The following is a 17,933-nucleotide window of genomic DNA, read 5'->3' on the forward strand; positions in this document are numbered from 1 at the left end:
CGACGATACCTGTTCTGCGATTAAAAAAATGTCAGCATCTCTAATTACCTTTACGTCATGCGCCAGGCAAATAACAGGCATTAAAAGCAAGATCAGTATTGTCCATAACTTCGAAATAACACTTCCGATACAACAATGTGTAATGAAAAAGGAATGATCAGGGATAAAATTAATCACGCACCCCTGTTGTTAGCTGACCAGTCTAGCTCGAATGAATATCGGGCTTGGAGTGTTTTGATTAAAATGCGTAGTGACTTTTTTTGCTGTCCGGTGCCCAGCGATCTCAGTTCGTTTGAACACACTGCAATGGACGAGTCATCGGAATTGTATTTGCATACGCCACATGGTATTAGGCAGTAATCCTCGCTGTTAACAACGGACCACGTCGATGGCAGCAAACCGGCACGTATAAAACATACCGCGCGTGATACTGCGTCAAATACAGTGTGTTCTGTTACTTTACTCCAACGAACAAGTCGCTATTGCCCAAAAGTCAACCAGCTTCATTGTACACGGACCAGGGCGATCATTCCTTGAGACAAACACCTAATTTCATCGTGCCATAAGTTCATTATGCTGGCAACATGGGCATAACACTCCTCATATGCCATAAAATGAAACCCCATTATTTACAAACGGAAAAATAGCGGTAAAATAGAGGTAAAATTACAGATGCTGAGAAAGAACGTCCCGTCACAAACAACCAACAACATGCCATCAATCACTACTTTCCGTTGTTTTAGATCTGTTCTTCTTCCGCTTCTTCTTTTTCTTGCTGGGTGCCTCAGAGGTCTCGTCAGAAGGCGCCTGCTCGCTGGTGGCTGCAGTTGGCGGCGTGTTCTCCGCCGGCGGAGCAGCTGCAGAGGATAGTTCATCACTTTGATCCGCAGCAGACTGTGCACGTTCCGCGGGATCGGCATCAATGTTCTTCCGCTTTTTCTTTTTCTTCTTAGGCGCTTCTGTGGTCTCATCTGTGGTCTGTTCGATACCACCACCTGCTGGGGAGTCTTCCTCCGATGGTGCAGCTGCGGAGGACATTTCGGGGCTCTGATCCGCGGTAGACTCTGCGATCTCCTCGCGATTAACGTCGGCGTTCTTCCGCTTTTTCTTTTTCTTACGCTCTTCAGTAGTGGTACCAGTTTCTTCCTGAGCTGGATCAACAGTTTCTTCGACATTCGAAGCATGTTTCCTCTTTTTCTTCCTTGGCTCCTCGGAAACGTTTTCTTCCTCAGGCATCGGCGACGCTTCCTCAGTAGGCGAAGCAGGCCTCTTCTTCTTTTTCTTCTTAGACTTCGTTGCTTCTTTCTCCACACTCTCATGAGTTTCTTTGGGTTTAATACTAGGCTCTTCCGCCATCTCTTTTACAGAGTTTTCATCGAACACGTTCGCACTCGTTTGGTGTTGTTCATGTTTCGCTTTCAACATTTTCATTTTCATCATTTTTGCGGCAAAGTAATCCTGGAAATTTCAAAAAGTTCTGAGACTAAATAAACTGGCAACGAATATACACTTCTGAATATTATATCAAGTGACAAGTCTTTTTTGCTGTGTTTATGTAACTGAGCCCTTATGCGCATTTTAGCGAATCATTTTATGATCAGATGTTCTACAACACATTTCTAAAAGAATTTTAGAACAAAACCTCATGGCTCCGGAGATGTACGCACAGTGACTACTTTAGACCACGAGTTCTATGCGCTCTCTCTTATCGTCTGGGCAAGCTTAATACATCTGGCGCGCTAATCTCGGTTACGAGCTTAAAGTCGCAATAGCAAAACAGATCAGGTTAACAGCGAAAAGTGAGGAGTAAGAATCCCAATCACAGCCTTGCATAGAGTTTAACGAGCAATAGGTATGGAAAGAGGGATCGTCTTTGCGCTGTACGGCCACTGCTGTCTATGACGGTTTCCGCAATAGCACGCTAGGTGGCTAGATGTAAGCTCGCTTATGAGTGGCAGGGCCATGCTGGAATGAGATTACCGCCTGCTATAGTCTGTTCCATTCCAAGTTTGCAGCCGAAGCGCCGCACTCATAACAGCACGTGAACAACGCTAGTGCAACTTTTTATGCAAATGCGCCAACGGATTGGAAAGCTGCGCATTTGAGTTGAGACTTGATTTCTTGCTTGATTTGACGCTCTTCAACAGTCGCAATGTCGTCAATTTTGTCGGCTATTATATTATCAATTAATATGTACTTAATTGTTAATATGTAAATTTTGTATTTAATATTTATTCTTTTCAAAATGTTCTAAAATCAGTACGCACTACGCACTTCAGGGCGGTGCGGTCACCAGATAGCAAACAAGTCGGACAGGCACACAGGCACAGTATTTTTCCGCAAGAAGTGGAGGCGACGGGCGTCTGAAAATTGGCCTAGGTGCAAAGTCCGCCTAGGTATTGCCGTCGCCTATGCGCCACCGGACCGCATCAAGAGAGCTGATAACCCGAGGTCGGTCTGTGGACGGATTGCAAGAAAACAAAAGCGGATGAAATAAAAATATAAGCATTAAATATTGTCAGTGGTGTGCTGTTTATGGCAAAGTGTTCAAACGACCTGATCTATCATAGCCGTAAACGAAATAAAAATGTTAACGCCAAGCAGAGGCTAGCACGTAATACGACTGGATTGGCAGATTTTAATGCTGCTCGACAGGATGATGCCTTGCGAGATCACTTTTTTGTTCAAATATACAGTTTCAATTTTGTTTTGCGTTTCAGGGTTAACACAAAATACGGAAAACGTTGGGCACACGTGTCTTCAAAATATTCTGGGGTAAGGCCCTGTAAATATCGCCGGGTATTTTCGCCGCAGGAACTCCGCAAAAGTCTTGGCAAAAGTCCTCCTTGATTTTTCATTGCTCCCCACGTGCGAATGGCGGGCAGCGCTTCGGCTGCAAACTTGGAATGGAACAGACTATAGTAGCCTCAAAGACTCATACGACAGACCAAAAGCCTGCAGATTTAAGGGGTAATCGAACAGCGAGCTGTTAGTGTCGACACCGGAAATTGCCGAGACCCAGATGTGTCGGCTGGCGTTACTAACGAACAGACGGACCTCGGTGCACACACTGTACGGTGGCGATCGAGGGGCCAGCACTACTGCAGCTCGATAATTTTGCACAGGAATTCTAGCAAGCAGGACGACGGACGCAAGGACTACAAAGACCGTAACGGAGAGCCTGACAATAACAAACATAGCTACAAGACCACGGGACGTCGGACTGACCTTGACGGAGAGTCCGGTGTTGATGGTGGTGTAGCCGGACGATGTGTCCAGCTCGGGGGCGGGCGCCGGCGCCGACTCCGTCTCCGCCTCCGACACGGGCTCGCTGTCGGCGTGTGGCGGCGGCGACGGCGGCCGGGAGCTGACCGGCGTCACCGGCTGCGAGGCGGCGCCGCCCTCCGACCGGCCGCCCAGGATACTGGCCAGGTCCTGGCTCGAGTACCGGCTCAGGTCCTTACCACGAGTGAACTTGTGGTAGCTGTAGGACGAGGGATTGCCGTTAGCTACAATACGAGATATTGCAGGACAAGGCTGGGCATTGATCCACTTGTGTTCAGCTGATCACATCATCAAAAACTTTGTTAACACAAATCACTTATTATACTTATTCAATCCCAAAAGGCATTCACGCCCAAAAACTATAAAATATAATACTAATACTAAAATCAAAGTATGATTGCCATAAGTTACAGAGACTACTGCAACTGCTGTGGCCCTTATAGCTTACTAATCGGGTATCTTTGATACAAGTGAGGATAAGTACGTACTGAACACGAGCTCGAGACTTCTTTGACCGCTCTTCTAGGGACTTGACACTGGATTTGGCCTTCGAGTCGCCACCTGTCTCCTGCTCTTGCTGCAGGTTGGCCAGCAGGTCATTGAAGTCATCCAGGTGGGCCACCCAGTCGTCCGTCCGGCCCTCGTAGCCCAGACCTGAAATCACAATGGAACAGTTACTGTAAAGTTTTAGCCTGAAGAGGTGGTAGGTAAAATTATAGAATCAGGGCTGCGCATAAATGAATCAGAATATAGCATTTACAATTTACATGGCAGTAACCATGCAATACCTAAGTTAATGAAAAGAGGAAAACATTCCTATAAATAGGACCAAATTACATGAAAAATATGATGAATCAAAATAGCCAGTTTGGTGCCATTCTCAATTTCAATTTGATTTATTTATCCAAACTTTGAATGAGTTTCAAATCTTTACACAGAAATAGTTCACTTTGACATCAGATTAATGGTGTGGTTTTGTAGCAAGGTGCTCACCTCTGGAGTCATTCTGAACAGATGGTCTGATGTGCTCTGTGATGCCAGCCATTTCTTTTCCCAGGCCTTTGCCCTTACTCCATCCCATCTGCTCCAGCATCTTTTGTCCAAACTTGCTGTCATCTGAGGAAAGGAGTCAGTCAGCTTCTCACAAATGAAGGAGGCAGCATGACCAATAAGATGTTTAGTTTAATCCACAAATCAATAATACAACACTTCAAATAATACAGCTAGAAAACAAAATTGATATTCCAAAGCTTAGGATATGGTAACATAATGTATACATAATATAATTTGTATAAATTATAATGTACTTATACATAATAAAGTGACCATGATAAATTATCAGCCTCACTCTTTGCATGCATGGAGAATATTTACAATGTTACTAATACTATCACATTCAAATGAAGCATGACATATCTGATGATTGTAGAATTCTGCAGACACCTTAACTACACAAACATCTACTTACCTTCAGCCCACTGGCTTTTGCGTGGATTTAAAATCCAGGCTTTTTTCCTTCGTGGCTCAGCAAGCATTGACATTGCTCAGCATATGACTGATCAGTGCCAGGTAGCTGAAAAAAACGCGAACAGAACTAAGTCATTTAGGCATCTAAAGATGTTACAATTCAAATGACTGTTATAAGTGACTTTTGAAATACCTTACTATTGCTTTTCAGTTGGGTTGAATTCGTGTTTTGTCTTTTACTGTTCCAGATTCCCAGACTGCAAAGCATGGAGATCTCGACTTGACAAGGTCCTGTCTGTGCAGCGGCACTGTTGGTGCATGGTCGGGTGCAGTTTTACCATAGTGTGATGCAGAATTGAAGTGCAGCAGTGTGGGTCATAAGAGGTTCAGTGCAGTACCGCCAGTACTACTGGCAGAGCAATGCGCATTGTTCGAAAAAAAATATGCATTGAGACACAATGGGGACCACCAGGAAAAAGTTTAATTTCTAACCCTCGCCCGTATTGGCATTTTGCCAGCGTCTACCGTATGGAGGGGGCGGGGGGTCCGTTTGAAACCCTTGCCACTTGGCCCCCGATCGAGCTAGAGCCTCGCGGAAAACGAGCGTGAATTGTCCGTGACGAGAGGAAGCCGAAGATACCCAGTTTAAATGTCCTAGGTCATTGGCTGACCAGTGACCTTCCAGGTCAGGTTAATGACCTATAACTCGGGAATATCGGGGCCGCTAGGACTTCGTAAAGCGAGGTTGTTATCGGGTTTTTCGGGGTGCTGATGACGAATTTGAAGTATGTTTTGATCACAGATAATGTATTCATGCATTTAGGCCACGTTGGGTCAGGTCGGGTCAGGTCAGGTCAACCATTTAGTGTCTTGTCAGCTAGTCATGGTAGGTGTCAACTGTCAACCACCAATGAAAGTTTTGTAACCTGTTACAAAATCACCATGTTGAGACGCCAGGCAGTCGGCGATCGTCTGTATTGGACACCAGGCAAACGCACGCGACCTCTGTCCGGCTCCGACTGACGCGCCCCGCCAGCGCCGGCTGACCGGCGGCCGGCGCACACTAACCCGGGGCATAGTGGGCCGCCAGTAGGGATGCAAACTCACGGCGGCACCTTTGGGTCAGGATCATAACATTTTCAGGGTAGGTCAAAAATTGATCAACTCGAGGGAATGGATTGTAGCAATTGGCCTCTTTTGCAAGAGTTATTCACAAAAAATGAGGGGGTTTATTCAACCCCCCCCCCAATAAATGCAAGGGTTACTGCAATTTCATTAAATCACAAGTGTGTATTCGTAAATTATGTAGCAAAATATCTTGAGGTTGTTCAGCACAGGCCACAGGTTGCAATGGAGTTCCAGCCAGGTTTGTGCAAGCTGGTGCAAATTGGCCATCCCAGCCAGTGAGTCAGTGAGCCAGTGTTGACCCTGTTGCATGTTTTGTAATCTTGCCAGATTCCTGCTGTTGTAATAAATCACAAGTTAACATCAAAACTTTACATAAGATTTAGAACTTTGATACACACTATTAAATTACTTGAATTATGAAATGTCTTTCAACTGATACAGGCATTATTTAACTAAGGTCAAGATTGGGATATAGGTACTTTTGCTGGCTCATTGCTAGCCGCTACTGGTAGTAGCCACTAGCAACTAGCAATAACAGCAGGTGTCACACTTGTTTTCTGCAACCACAGAGAGGTGCCATAGGTTAGGTTGTAGGTTGTAGGTAAGGTTTGGTTAGACTTGGTTTGATTGGAAAGCATCTCTGGGTATGGCGCCTCTCCTTGGTTGCAAAAAACAAGTGTGATGCCTGCTTTCCTACTACCTGCTACTGGCACTGTTAGCACTTTTTGTGAGCTGTCATCTTAGGTTGTGGCAACCGTAATTTCGTAAGTATGGGGGCCCTGCGCTGTGCATTGCCCTGTGAATTACCATCATCCATCCCCCTGAAAAACGGCAATGTAATTGACGACCTCACTCAATGTTAGAGGGTCCAAGTTTGTTAACAATTGACATCTCCATAGAAACTGAATATACCATGTGCAGTCGGCAGCATGCTAGCATACCAGGTATGCTATGCATACTAGCATAGCATACCGGCAGCATACCAGGGAACAGCCCTGAAGTCTTAACACAAAAACCAAGACCGCTTTGACTTGCAACAGAATCCATGGATGGGACTCCATGACCATACCCACCATACCCATGCCCAACAACCAAGGGACCAAGGGACAGGGACGAATTCCAGCGGCAGTGGCCTGCCTGTGAGTGTGGCGTAAAATTGAAATTGAAATGGCATGAAATTCACAGGTGGACTAGAATAAATTTTTCTGTTATAGAAATGATACAATCCACATGCTGAAAACACTCTTTGGCCACACGGTAGCACAAATACCAAGGCTATATCACAAATACTAACACACAAATTGAAATATCTGGAATGACACCCACAAACAGTAACACGTGTTAGCGCGGCCCGTGCAGTTAGATCTGCGTCTTGAACGAATCAAGAGCGTCATCAATGCAACATACAGAGCTTTAAAATTTTACGTTTGAATTACCTTTTCTCAAGAAACCATATTCTTTCCAATATGACAATTCAAAATTAAAAAATAACACTGATCATTGTATTTTGTCACATTAAAAAATTGTTTTAAAAATATTTTATTTTTGCATTTACTCAAGAGTATCATTTATTCATGGTAAACCAATCAGCGAGCTCCATTGCCGTACGTTTTGAAAGTATCGCGGCGGAAATCGCTAAAGACGATTTGGACGATTTTCACTATCTTGGGACTTGGGTGGGTCGCTTTGAAAATAAACTTTATTTACGAAAGGTAAGTTGTGGTTTTACATCGAATGCTGAATGTGCTTAATTTATTCACTCTTTGTGGATAGAATCCTAATATGTGTGCCATCATACGCTTGATAATCATACGCATAACTTCGTCTTATTCTCTGTTCCAGTTTTGAGACGCACCGATCAGCTGGGCGAGTTTGAATTCAAGTTGGCTGGCGTTCACGTCCTCTTTCAACCAGCTAATTTTCAACTGCACAGATGGCCTCACGACCAAGAGTGGATACAACTAAGGAGATTGCGCAAGTTATTTTGGACCCTAAAACAAGGAAAAGATACCAGCGTGGAAAGTTTCTCGGAAAGGTGTGTATCTGCTATCTACCCAAGCTACCCAATATGGAAGTTGATAAATAAGTACCCAGTAGATGGATGGTGAAGGTAGTTAGATCTTGCATGGTGCATGGCATAGTTTTTAGATTTTTTAGACATCAATCTAGGAAGTTACGGCAGGTATAAGTAAGGATAGCTTTTACAACGCTGGTGGATCCGGAAATTTTCAATGGGTTCTTGAAGGCCTACTCCCCAAAGCTTGAGGAGATCTTTAATTTTGTTTTCATTTATTGGTTTGCAGTAAAAAACAAGTCCTCTAATTACATTTTTAGGTTGAGAACACAAACATCATATACCCTGAATGCTCTTCCCTTAGCTTCACAGCATGTTACTAATTTTAATGTAAGCTAGGTTATATTGTTCAGTAGTAGGTAGGTAGGTAGGTATTTACTTGGATGAGCAATGAGGTAGGTATCAATAGATTATTTCCACAATTTTATCAGTATCTTTATAGTTTTAAACTGCTAACTCACTAGGTAACTACTAAGTAAAAAAGTAATAGGTGGAGGAAACTCGGTTACACCCAGCACCCAATTTATCAGTTTGAAATATGTTCTGGGCAAAAGAAAGAAGATTATATAGATGTAGAAGTTTACTACTTAAAAAGTAGTAAAAATAGAAGTGTTTTTAGTAGTTAAGTATTTGTCTTAGTGGTAAACAAAATACAAGTTTTGAAAGATACTTTGCCTGTTGCCACCCATCTTTTATTTTATTGTTCAAAGTGATGATTCAGATAAATTCTTACATGAATTCACATCACAATACTTTGTCAGTTACACACTGGTGGCATTGTAAGAGTTCAGTAACAACCAAATCAGGCACATTTCACAAATGCAATTACCTTCAATGATATGCATTAACTTTAAAAATAATGTTAATATGGCCACCCCTCCTGCCTCCAGTCTTCCAGCCTGATGATGTTTTTTACTTTCATCAAAATGGAATTTTGCTACCTTTTGAATTAAATTATCTTCACAATATGTATTATCAAGATTATTGACATTTTAAAAAGAAAAGAAATTAATGCAATGGATAATTTTGATATAGTTATTGAAAGAGTACCTAAATAATATGTTTGAACAAGGATTCCCTGATTTTCCTTTGAATATTTCCTCTGTAGCTGTTTCATTGGGGCTTCTCTGACTTTTTTAGCACTGCTTGAGTATGCTTACTTGTTAGACTTTAAGCTTTAGTTTTGGGCAGGGGTGCGGAGCCGGAGCCGGCATATTTTGCCCGGAGCTGGAGTCGGAACCCGTCAAAAAAGGGGCGACTCCGGCTCCTGTTTTTTGAAGAGGAAAAATGATTGACCTAGTTCGGTTTGACAGTACCTACAAGGCAGTGACAGTCACTCAGAAAATGCCAGAATGCTCGTAGTTACACCGACGGAACGATCGCCTTGAAGCTCTCAGTGATTGATGAGAGTGACAGTTTGTATAAAATGTATATCTCGGAATTTTGATATTTTTTACCTAAGGTCATGTCAGTTTTGCTCCATCTCTATTGTAACTTGTAAGTCAATGGGAGAAAATTGAAGAGTCTCTTGGACGGAAGTCATTCTAAACACTCAAACATCGAGAGACAAGTAACTTTGACACACTGAATCGGAAAATTGCACTTGTGACCCCTCGCTATGTGCTTCAGGTCATCTCAGGTCATGAAAGGATCCCAGCAGGTTTTTTTTTTGCAATAACTTGATAGAGGCATGCTAGGTCGATGAAAACACCTTAGATGTGTTTAAGTCGACGATACGGATAGACTGATATGCAAATGACCTTTCCGGTCAGGTTATGATCTTGACCTTCGGTCAAATTTTCAAAATGACCTTTTAAGGGCAAATTGTAGTTCAATCGTTGCGCCTCGATGAGGAGAACACGACGCAAACAAAATAATTGTGCCTTTCTTGAGTCAAAAGTTATTACAGAAAAAAAAAATATTTTTCGTAAAACGGCTTTTTTTTAGTTCTTGCTCTCTGCAGGTCAAACCGTTGATCCTAGGTCAAATTTGAAAGCATATCCAAGAAAGAGCGTTAAAAGTGCTATCGAATGCGCTTTCAACATTTTACTTTTGATGACCTTTAATGTCCTGACCTTTGACCTGACCTAAGACAATGACCGAAGTTTTGACGCTCTTTTGAATGCCACTTACCGCGTGTCGCTACGTGGCCCTGGATCCGAGTTAGAAGGGGGGGGGGGTGTTAACCCGCGCGGGGCTGGGGTCTCCAGCCGAACGCGCAGGGCTGGGGGGTAAATTTTACCCCCCCCCCCCACTCCCTGTTATCTCCCGAACTAATGGTCCGATTTGGAAAATTCAAACGCCAATCGAAAGATCTCATCACGAACAGTTAAAAACATGTACCTAATTTAACCCTATTCCTGGCGGGCTCCGCCGGGACAAGAAACTGGCGGGGGGGGGGGCCGATTCGGCCCCCCCCCTTCAGATCTCAAAAACTACACATCGCAGCGACAAACGGTAAACGGCATCGGATACGCACGGTCAAGATCTACAATTTTTACTAAGGTCATTTTCAGGTCAGGTCAAAGGTGACGTCACAGGGGTCGAAAAAGTCAAAATGGCGGCGCTAGATATGGAGAGTTTTTCTCGAATAACTTTCGAATTAGTCAAGATAGGAACAAACTAAGGGCATCATCGTGATCGTCTCGTCAATCCGCATCGAATGATATATATGTTGACCTCGAAAGGTCAAGGTCAAAGGTTGACCTCAGGTCACGTGACCTCGAGGTCATCATGTATATCATTCGATGCGTTTTGACGAGCTGAACACAATGAGACCATCCACGCGTCTGTATCTTGTTCCTGTAGGGAGTTATTGGCCAAAAACCTTTGGTGACCTTTGATGACGTCACATGACCTCACAGCTGCCCAACAGCAAAACAGACCTCAGGGTAGTGAAGGTTGATCGTATATGAAGTCATGTATGGTATATGGGGCCATTCCAACCCGTTTTAGTGGTAAAAACAGGGAGTTGATTTTTCCCCCATTGACTTATAATGGGGAGGTCGCGAAACTGACCTGACCTTAGGTCACCGATATCAAAATTCCGAGATAAACAAATTGCACATACTGGTACCCTAACTAAAGCCTGAAGAGAAGAAATTGATCGGTCAAAAACTCTAGCTCTGGCGTGATTGCAAACTTTTCTGAGGTAGAGTCACCAAACCGCCTCTGGTGACCTGACCTGAGGTCAGATCAACTCAAAATTTTCAGACATGTTGCGTAGAAGCCTTTTAGGAAAAGTCAGAAAATTTGAGCTTCCTAGCTCAACGCGTTTGGGAGAAATAACCAAAAAACCTCAGGGAGGGGGGCTCCTGAGGCCCCCCCCCCGCCAGGAATAGGGTTAAAGTTTGAGGTCAAGGTCAAGGTCAAACTGAGGTCAGCTGTCAAAAGCGTGGTTTTTGAGGTTGCAATGCTACCGAGATCAGGCAATAGAAGCTATGAGCTTCATACTTCATGGAAAGCCTTCACTTGAATGCAGCAAGGTGCTTTGAGACCGTTAGGCTGGTGGCACGACCGGGTCAGGTCAAGATGAGGTCACTAATGGTCACCATAGTACAAAAATCGCCTGTAGTGACGTCACATTTTTGCTTATTTCTCGAAAAGTTTTCAACCGATTTTATTTTTATTTGGCAGAAATGTGTAAAATTGATGTAAGAAAAGGTACTGAAAGTTTGGCGGCGCTGTGCGCCGCCGTTTCTGAGATATTGCAAAAATTCGCGAGGGGGGTAAAATTTACCCGCCCCCCCAACCCGCGCGGCTTAAAACACCCCCCTGCTCCCTTCCCCAGCCCGGCGTGGTTGGCGCCGAGCTCGGGCGCTGCTTTAAGATGGCATGACATGCTAATTTTTTCATCATCGCAGGGTGGTTTTGCGAGATGTTACGAGCTTGTGGACCCGGACACGAAGGAGGTTTTAGCTGGCAAGATTGTCTCGAAGGCGCTGCTGGTGAAGCAGCACCAGAAGGAGAAGATGACCCAGGAGATCACCATCCATCGCGAGCTGCACCACAAACACATCGTCGGCTTCTCCAGCTTTTTCGAGGACAGCGAGAACGTCTACATTGTGCTCGAACTTTGCCGGAAAAGGGTGAGGACGCTATCATTTCTGTACAGCGCTAGGAATGTACCGGAGTGGGGGTGAACAGGAGAGGGAGTGGACGCTATATAGCGGCATTGTTGCGACTCCCTGAAATCCCTGTATTGACCGTATCGAAACCACAGTCGCGAACTGCAACTGTAACAGAGACCATTCTCTCACCAGCTTACACTGGCTGTTTTCTGGGATAAATAAAAGAATACGGTAACTGCGATTCATGATCAAATTAAAAACTGTTCGATTTAAAACAAACTTACGGTAAAATGTGATTCACGATGATAAACTGTTCACTTTTTCGTGCAAGTGCTTTTCTTCCGGCTTGTTATGGCATGTCATTATTATCTCTTCTTAATGTGTTTTTGGAAGGCCGTTACCTATTGATGTGTTACTCTCCAAAATAATCACGAAACCCAACGGTGACCGGGCGGGTTCTCTCGCCACAAACAGAGTCTGATGGAGCTGCACAAACGGCGGAAGGCCATCAGTGAGCCGGAGACGCGCTACTTCCTGCAGCACGTGCTGCTCGGGGTAAAGTTCCTGCACGAGCGCAACATCATCCACCGCGACCTCAAGCTCGGAAACCTTTTCCTGAATGATGAGATGGAGGTGAAAATCGGCGACTTCGGTCTCGCCACTAGGGTCGACTACACCGGAGAGCGGAAACGGTAGGTGGCTTCTGGGACAGGGCGCGGAGTCGATGGATTTTAAGGTGACTCCGACTCCGGCCTCAAAACCGATTCCGACTCCAGACGGTTTTAAATAGCATGCAGAATTAAAAAGCAGGTTCTGGGGAATTCACCGTCTTCTGCTTCTTTCGCTGAAAACGTTTGTCCAAAACAGCAAAATGTTTTTTTTTTCAACAAAATCTCATTTCGGGCGCAGTATCGTCAGACAGGTGCAGTGCATGACGTTGAGCCATGCAGCGTTAAGTTCGACTCCGGAGTCGGAGTCGGTAAGCTTTTGGCGACTCCGACTCCGACTCATGGCAGAACTGTCGACTCCGACTCCGCAGCTCTGCTCTGTGGCTCATTACAGACTTGCTGCAATGAGCATTGCATCTTTCCTAAATAACGGAATTTTATACTTTTATAAGTTTCTGTATTTCTTATGCTGGTTGCGCACGAACGCCTGATCGTTGCTGGCTCCGCACGCCCGTTTAATACTGACCGATCGACACTTGTGGACAGTGTCTGTATCCTTACGTGACTACGTCATTGTTTACAGCACCCTGTGCGGTACACCCAACTACATTGCGCCGGAGATCCTGGCCAAGAAGGGGCACAGCTTCGAGGTGGACGTCTGGTCCATCGGCTGCATTCTGTAAGTGCCAATGGGAACTGCGACTTGGGAGTGATGACTGGTAGAATTACGTTGGCCGATACTCGAGAGGTGATGGGCATTTATAGCTGTTTCTCTAAAGACAAACTTATTTTCAAAGATACTTTCTTCAAACTGACAAAAAAGATACTTCAAACGTTGTGTGTGGTCATCTTATTCTTACACCTACACTAGAAAGGGAATATGCCAATGTAGGTAATGTTACCCTCACTTAGCGACGATATAAACCTTCACGAAAATGCAGTTGTGCAAAAGTAATAGCGCACATTGACAGGGAAGCGCAGTAATTCAGTAAAAGTAAATCGTAATGCTGCCCTCACCTGTGACGTTTTGGGTGGTGATTCAGCGCCGGAAGGTCCCGCAGGGGGCTCAAACGAGAGTGTACATTTTGCAGCGAGCCCGACTGAGTCATCGGCGCGAGTTTGTAAAGCAGCGTCTGTGCTGGGTCCGATGATGAGAGTTGGAGGGTCGGCGGTCACTACTGCGCCGCAGGGCACATGAACAATGGTGTGCTCTACCGGCGGCCTTCGGGCTGCTCGCTGCACTCGTTTTATAACAGGCCGGGTCGCCAGCGATTGTGCCGGCTCCCTGCTGGACCCGGTGTGTAGCCGGATCGACCACGGCCGTGTCACCCTGCCGCGTCCGGCCGGCTGCACAGGCGTGTCCGTCCGCCGGGCGGTGGGGCGTGTCGCTCACCGGTGTCCCGCCCCGTCCCTTCCCCTCCGCACGGCCGCAGGTACACTCTGCTGGTGGGCCGGCCGCCCTTCGAGACTGAGAGTCTCAAGGAGACGTACACGCGCATCAAGAAGAACGAGTACAGCGTGCCCAAGACTATAGGTCCGCTGGCGCGCAACCTGATTCACCGGATCCTGCAGGGCGACCCCGCCCGGCGGCCCACGGTCGACCAGATTCTCCACGACGACTTCATGACCATGGGTGAGCCGGGGTCACGGACATGGCTGAGGGAATGACTGAGATATTGTGATCCGTATGGGGGTGTTGGCTGGCTGCTGGGACGGACGTTTGTCGATTTGTGGGGGAGGACGCTCACCATTGACGGCAGGTGGGCGGGGCAGGCAGCTCAGCCCCAAATATTGAGCTGTGGCGGTGCTATGAAGGAGTCCTACCCCGAACTGACAGCGTATGTGGACGTGTTTCAGGCTACATCCCGGTGAGGCTGCCCACCTCCTGCCTCACCATGGCGCCGCGGTTCGACACCAAGATGAACGTCAGTATCGTGGCGCGCCGTCCTCTCGTCGAGCTGAATAAAGGTGAAATAGGCGGAGAGAAACGATCAGTCAGGTTCATGGGGTTTGGATGGAAAGCGACTGATCATCACTACATATGTATGTGCTTCGTTGTCACGGTTACCTCAGAATTCGTTTGCACGCTCCCATTTTGATCACTGACGTGTGCATACTGATATGAAGTTATTGATTCAGTGTAAGATTTTTTATCAAATTGGAATGTCGTTTTTGTTTTCACAGTTACCGATTGCGATTGCACCGTAGTTCGGAATCAGTATTTGCCTTTCGATCGTCGCGTTTAGTATTGCCGACCGGAGATGCTGTATGTAGTGATTCTGTGCGTATAGCCTCGTTCCCCTCTGTCTGTCCTGACTCCTCCTCGCTGTCGTGCCGTCCCGTCCGGCAGAGTCGGCCCCGAGTGGTGCCGCGCAGAAGGAGGTGGCGCCGCCACCGGAGCCCGCCTCTGAGCAGCGCGCCAGCCGCGACTGCTACCTCAAAGTGCTGCACGGACAGCTCAAGAAGCTGCTCGACTCGTCGCCGGCTAACCGCGCCAAAATCGAAATGGGTACGTGTGGACTGGACTGGCAGTGTTTGGGTCCTGGAAGGCAGTGTTTGCTGGTAAAGGCTGCTTGTCCCTATCGTTTGAAGTGGGCCGGGCTATTTTTAGAATGTAGGTATGCGTTTGATAAGAACCATGGCGTCGCGTCGGTGGGTCGAAGGTGCACCTTTTGCTCAAGAAACACCGTGACACGTCACTACGACTGCCTCTAGCAGTCATTCAGACGTTATTTCGACTCAGTTGTTACGAGTGTGCCGGGTCTGCCCCCACCCCGTACCCCGCTGACGGCGCCACGTGCCCCTGACCTGCGGCAGACGAGGCCGAGGACCCGGCGGCCGTGCCCTTCCTCTGGTTCAGCAAGTGGGTCGACTACTCTGACAAGTACGGCCTCGGCTACCAGCTGTGTGACGACTCGATCGGCATCATCTTCAACGACTCCACCAAGCTGATGCTGCTCGCCAATGGAGAGTGAGTGCGTCGGTCCGACAATCTCAGCTTAATCTCAGAGGATTATTCAGCAGCTCTGCTACCCTGGCACGTGTTTCACTGATATCGTCGTATGTGATATAACCGTGCATAACATGCATAATTATTTCACATACATGCAACAACCTACTCGCGCTTTTCTCCATGCCTGTTCCTCCTGTTCTCCCACACTAGGTGTAAGTCCCCCCCCCCCCTCCCCCTCTGTCTATGTGTGGCTGACTGCGTCCCCTCCTCCGCGCAGGGACATCCACTATATCGAGCGGGACGGCACCGAGCACTACTACACCATGAAGGACTACCCGAAGGAGACCAACAAGAAGGTGGTGCTGCTCAAGTACTTCCGCAACTACATGAACGAGCACCTGGTGAAGGCCGGCGCCGCCATGAAGCCGCGCGAGGGAGACGAGCTCAGCCGGATCCCGAGCATGCGCGCCTGGTTCCGCAGCCGGTCGGCCATCGTGCTGCACCTGACCAACGGCACACTGCAGGTGCGGCGGGGTGGCCGGGGACGGCGGAGCGGGGCAGTGTGGCTGGTAGTGGCTGTGAGAGCCGGGCAGTGTAATTAGAGGAATGGCGAAAGTACGTGAGTGCTGTTTGATCGTTACATTGCCACTACATGCGATGTGCTGAACAGGGTCCGTGCGTTCCGTCATGTTCAGTGCCTCGGCTGACACTTTATGTTTTCCGTTGCAGATCAACTTCTTTGACGACCACAGCAAGGTGATCCTGTGTCCTATGATGGGCGCCGTCACCTACATCGACGAGAAGAAGAGTTTCCGCACGTACCGGTTCTCGCTGCTGGAAGAGTTTGGCTGCAGCGAGGAGCTGGCCAACCGGCTGCTCTACGCCAAGACCATGGTGGAGCGGCTGTTGACCTCGCGCTCGGTCAGCGCCTCGGCCACCAAGGCCAAGGTGGGCTCCGCGACCGCCACCTCTGCCGCCGCCACGCCGTCTGCCGCGCCGCCGACGCACTAACCGGGCCCGAGCGGCCGGCGGAGTGACTGAAGACACTGCGTGTGTGCCCGGTGCCGGTGACACTGGGGATGTGTGAGTGGATAGTGCGACTGCGCGCTGGTTACCGCTGAGGTGGGAGGGTTTCCGCTCGTCGCGGTGTGCCGGCGAATTATAAACATTGACTCCGACGTCTTGCCGTGGACTCTGGCGGCAGCGGCGACTTCGCCTCGTCTTAAACGTCTGTCCTGTAAGGCCGGTGTTCGGTTTCTCGGTGCGTTGTAAATAGTGGCGGTTGTGGTGCGTTGGCTGGTGCGTTGGTGCGCGCACTAGATTCGGTCCCAGCGCAGGGGATCATGTCTGCGGCAGCGAAAGAGGAGGGCTACAAGGACGCCGCCTTTTAACGCTGTGTTTGTACTGTAATACATGCTAGTTGGCTAGAACTGTGCCTTGTGTAAATTGGTCGGTTGTCGGTGGCAACTGTCATTGCCGATGCTACTCGAGAGCTAGATGACCGTCTGTTGTCACCAACGACCCACCGCGGAGTGAATTATAAATTGAGCTAAGATTTGGCATGCCGTTTAATTTGGAGCCAGATGCGTCCGGTAGATTCTACTGTTGAGTCGATCTCTGTGACATGTTAGAGTAGTGAAGGTACAAATATAAGCTCAATATTTTAACCCGAGAGATGCCTATTACCTGGACCGAGGAGTTCCCGAACCTGCTGGTGAGCAGTTCATTTCTGTAAAGAAGGCAGATGTCTTGGGTCATATTCGGCTAAAAACCGCTTTTGTGAGCTGAGAGGTTTCCTGTCATTAGGTCTGCATCGGCACTGAACTATGGATGGCGTTATTGACATTTCTAAGAGTCGTGTTAAAACCCGCGCCCTGCTGGGGGGTGTTTGAACACCCCCTCTTACGGTTTTCGCGAATATCTGAAAAACGGCGGCGCTTTTTTGGCACACCTTATCATGCATCTTTTCTACATTGCTGTAAAAAATTCAGACCCAGGTCACTTAAGGTCAGGTCACCAGGTCAGGTCAAGTGACAAAAATTTTCAATGTCAACCAAAGCTACATAAAAAGTTTCAATGTCTGCCAAAGCTACACCGAGTGACTGATCGCTTTGAAACTTTCATAGATTGATAAGAGCAACATTATGTACAAAATGTATATCTTGAAATTTTGATATCGATGAGCTAAGGTCAGGTCAATTTTGCCACAATTTTGCGACCTCCTCATTATAAGTCGATGGGAGAATATTGAAAGTCGCCTTTTTTAGACGGAAGTCAATATAAACACT

At 47.1% G+C, this 17,933-nt stretch overlaps 2 protein-coding genes across 9 annotated transcripts; one reads left to right on the forward strand and one right to left on the reverse strand.

The window, feature by feature from the left end:
* Nucleotides 1–307: 307 nt before the first annotated feature.
* On the reverse strand, nt 308–7,249 carry LOC122386384 (PIN2/TERF1-interacting telomerase inhibitor 1-like). Of its 8 annotated transcripts, none has more exons than XM_043375547.1 (6): nt 7,207–7,249; nt 4,754–4,858; nt 4,279–4,401; nt 3,774–3,939; nt 3,229–3,484; nt 308–1,458 (listed from the first exon to the last, which is right to left on the reverse strand). In XM_043375547.1, exons 2-6 carry the CDS (start codon nt 4,824–4,826, stop codon nt 718–720), a joined length of 1,359 nt encoding a protein of 452 aa, XP_043231482.1. In that variant the 5' UTR covers nt 4,827–4,858; nt 7,207–7,249; the 3' UTR covers nt 308–717. The 8 variants fall into 8 exon arrangements, with proteins under 8 accessions (XP_043231482.1, XP_043231481.1, XP_043231483.1 ...); XM_043375546.1 differs by having other exon boundaries at nt 7,175–7,235; XM_043375548.1 differs by having other exon boundaries at nt 7,179–7,218.
* A 94-nt stretch (nt 7,250–7,343) lies between these two features.
* On the forward strand, nt 7,344–17,317 carry LOC122386383 (serine/threonine-protein kinase PLK1-like). Its single transcript, XM_043375543.1, has 11 exons — nt 7,344–7,592; nt 7,723–7,915; nt 11,818–12,042; nt 12,499–12,716; nt 13,276–13,371; nt 14,126–14,325; nt 14,550–14,660; nt 15,043–15,201; nt 15,510–15,663; nt 15,923–16,169; nt 16,375–17,317. Exons 2-11 carry the CDS (start codon nt 7,814–7,816, stop codon nt 16,654–16,656), a joined length of 1,794 nt encoding a protein of 597 aa, XP_043231478.1. The 5' UTR covers nt 7,344–7,592; nt 7,723–7,813; the 3' UTR covers nt 16,657–17,317.
* The last annotated feature ends 616 nt before the right edge of the window (nt 17,318–17,933 follow it).

Source organism: Amphibalanus amphitrite, unplaced genomic scaffold (genome assembly GCF_019059575.1).
Source record: "Amphibalanus amphitrite isolate SeventyFive unplaced genomic scaffold, NRLGWU_Aamphi_draft 000248F_arrow, whole genome shotgun sequence".
Taxonomy (NCBI): domain Eukaryota; kingdom Metazoa; phylum Arthropoda; class Thecostraca; order Balanomorpha; family Balanidae; genus Amphibalanus; species Amphibalanus amphitrite.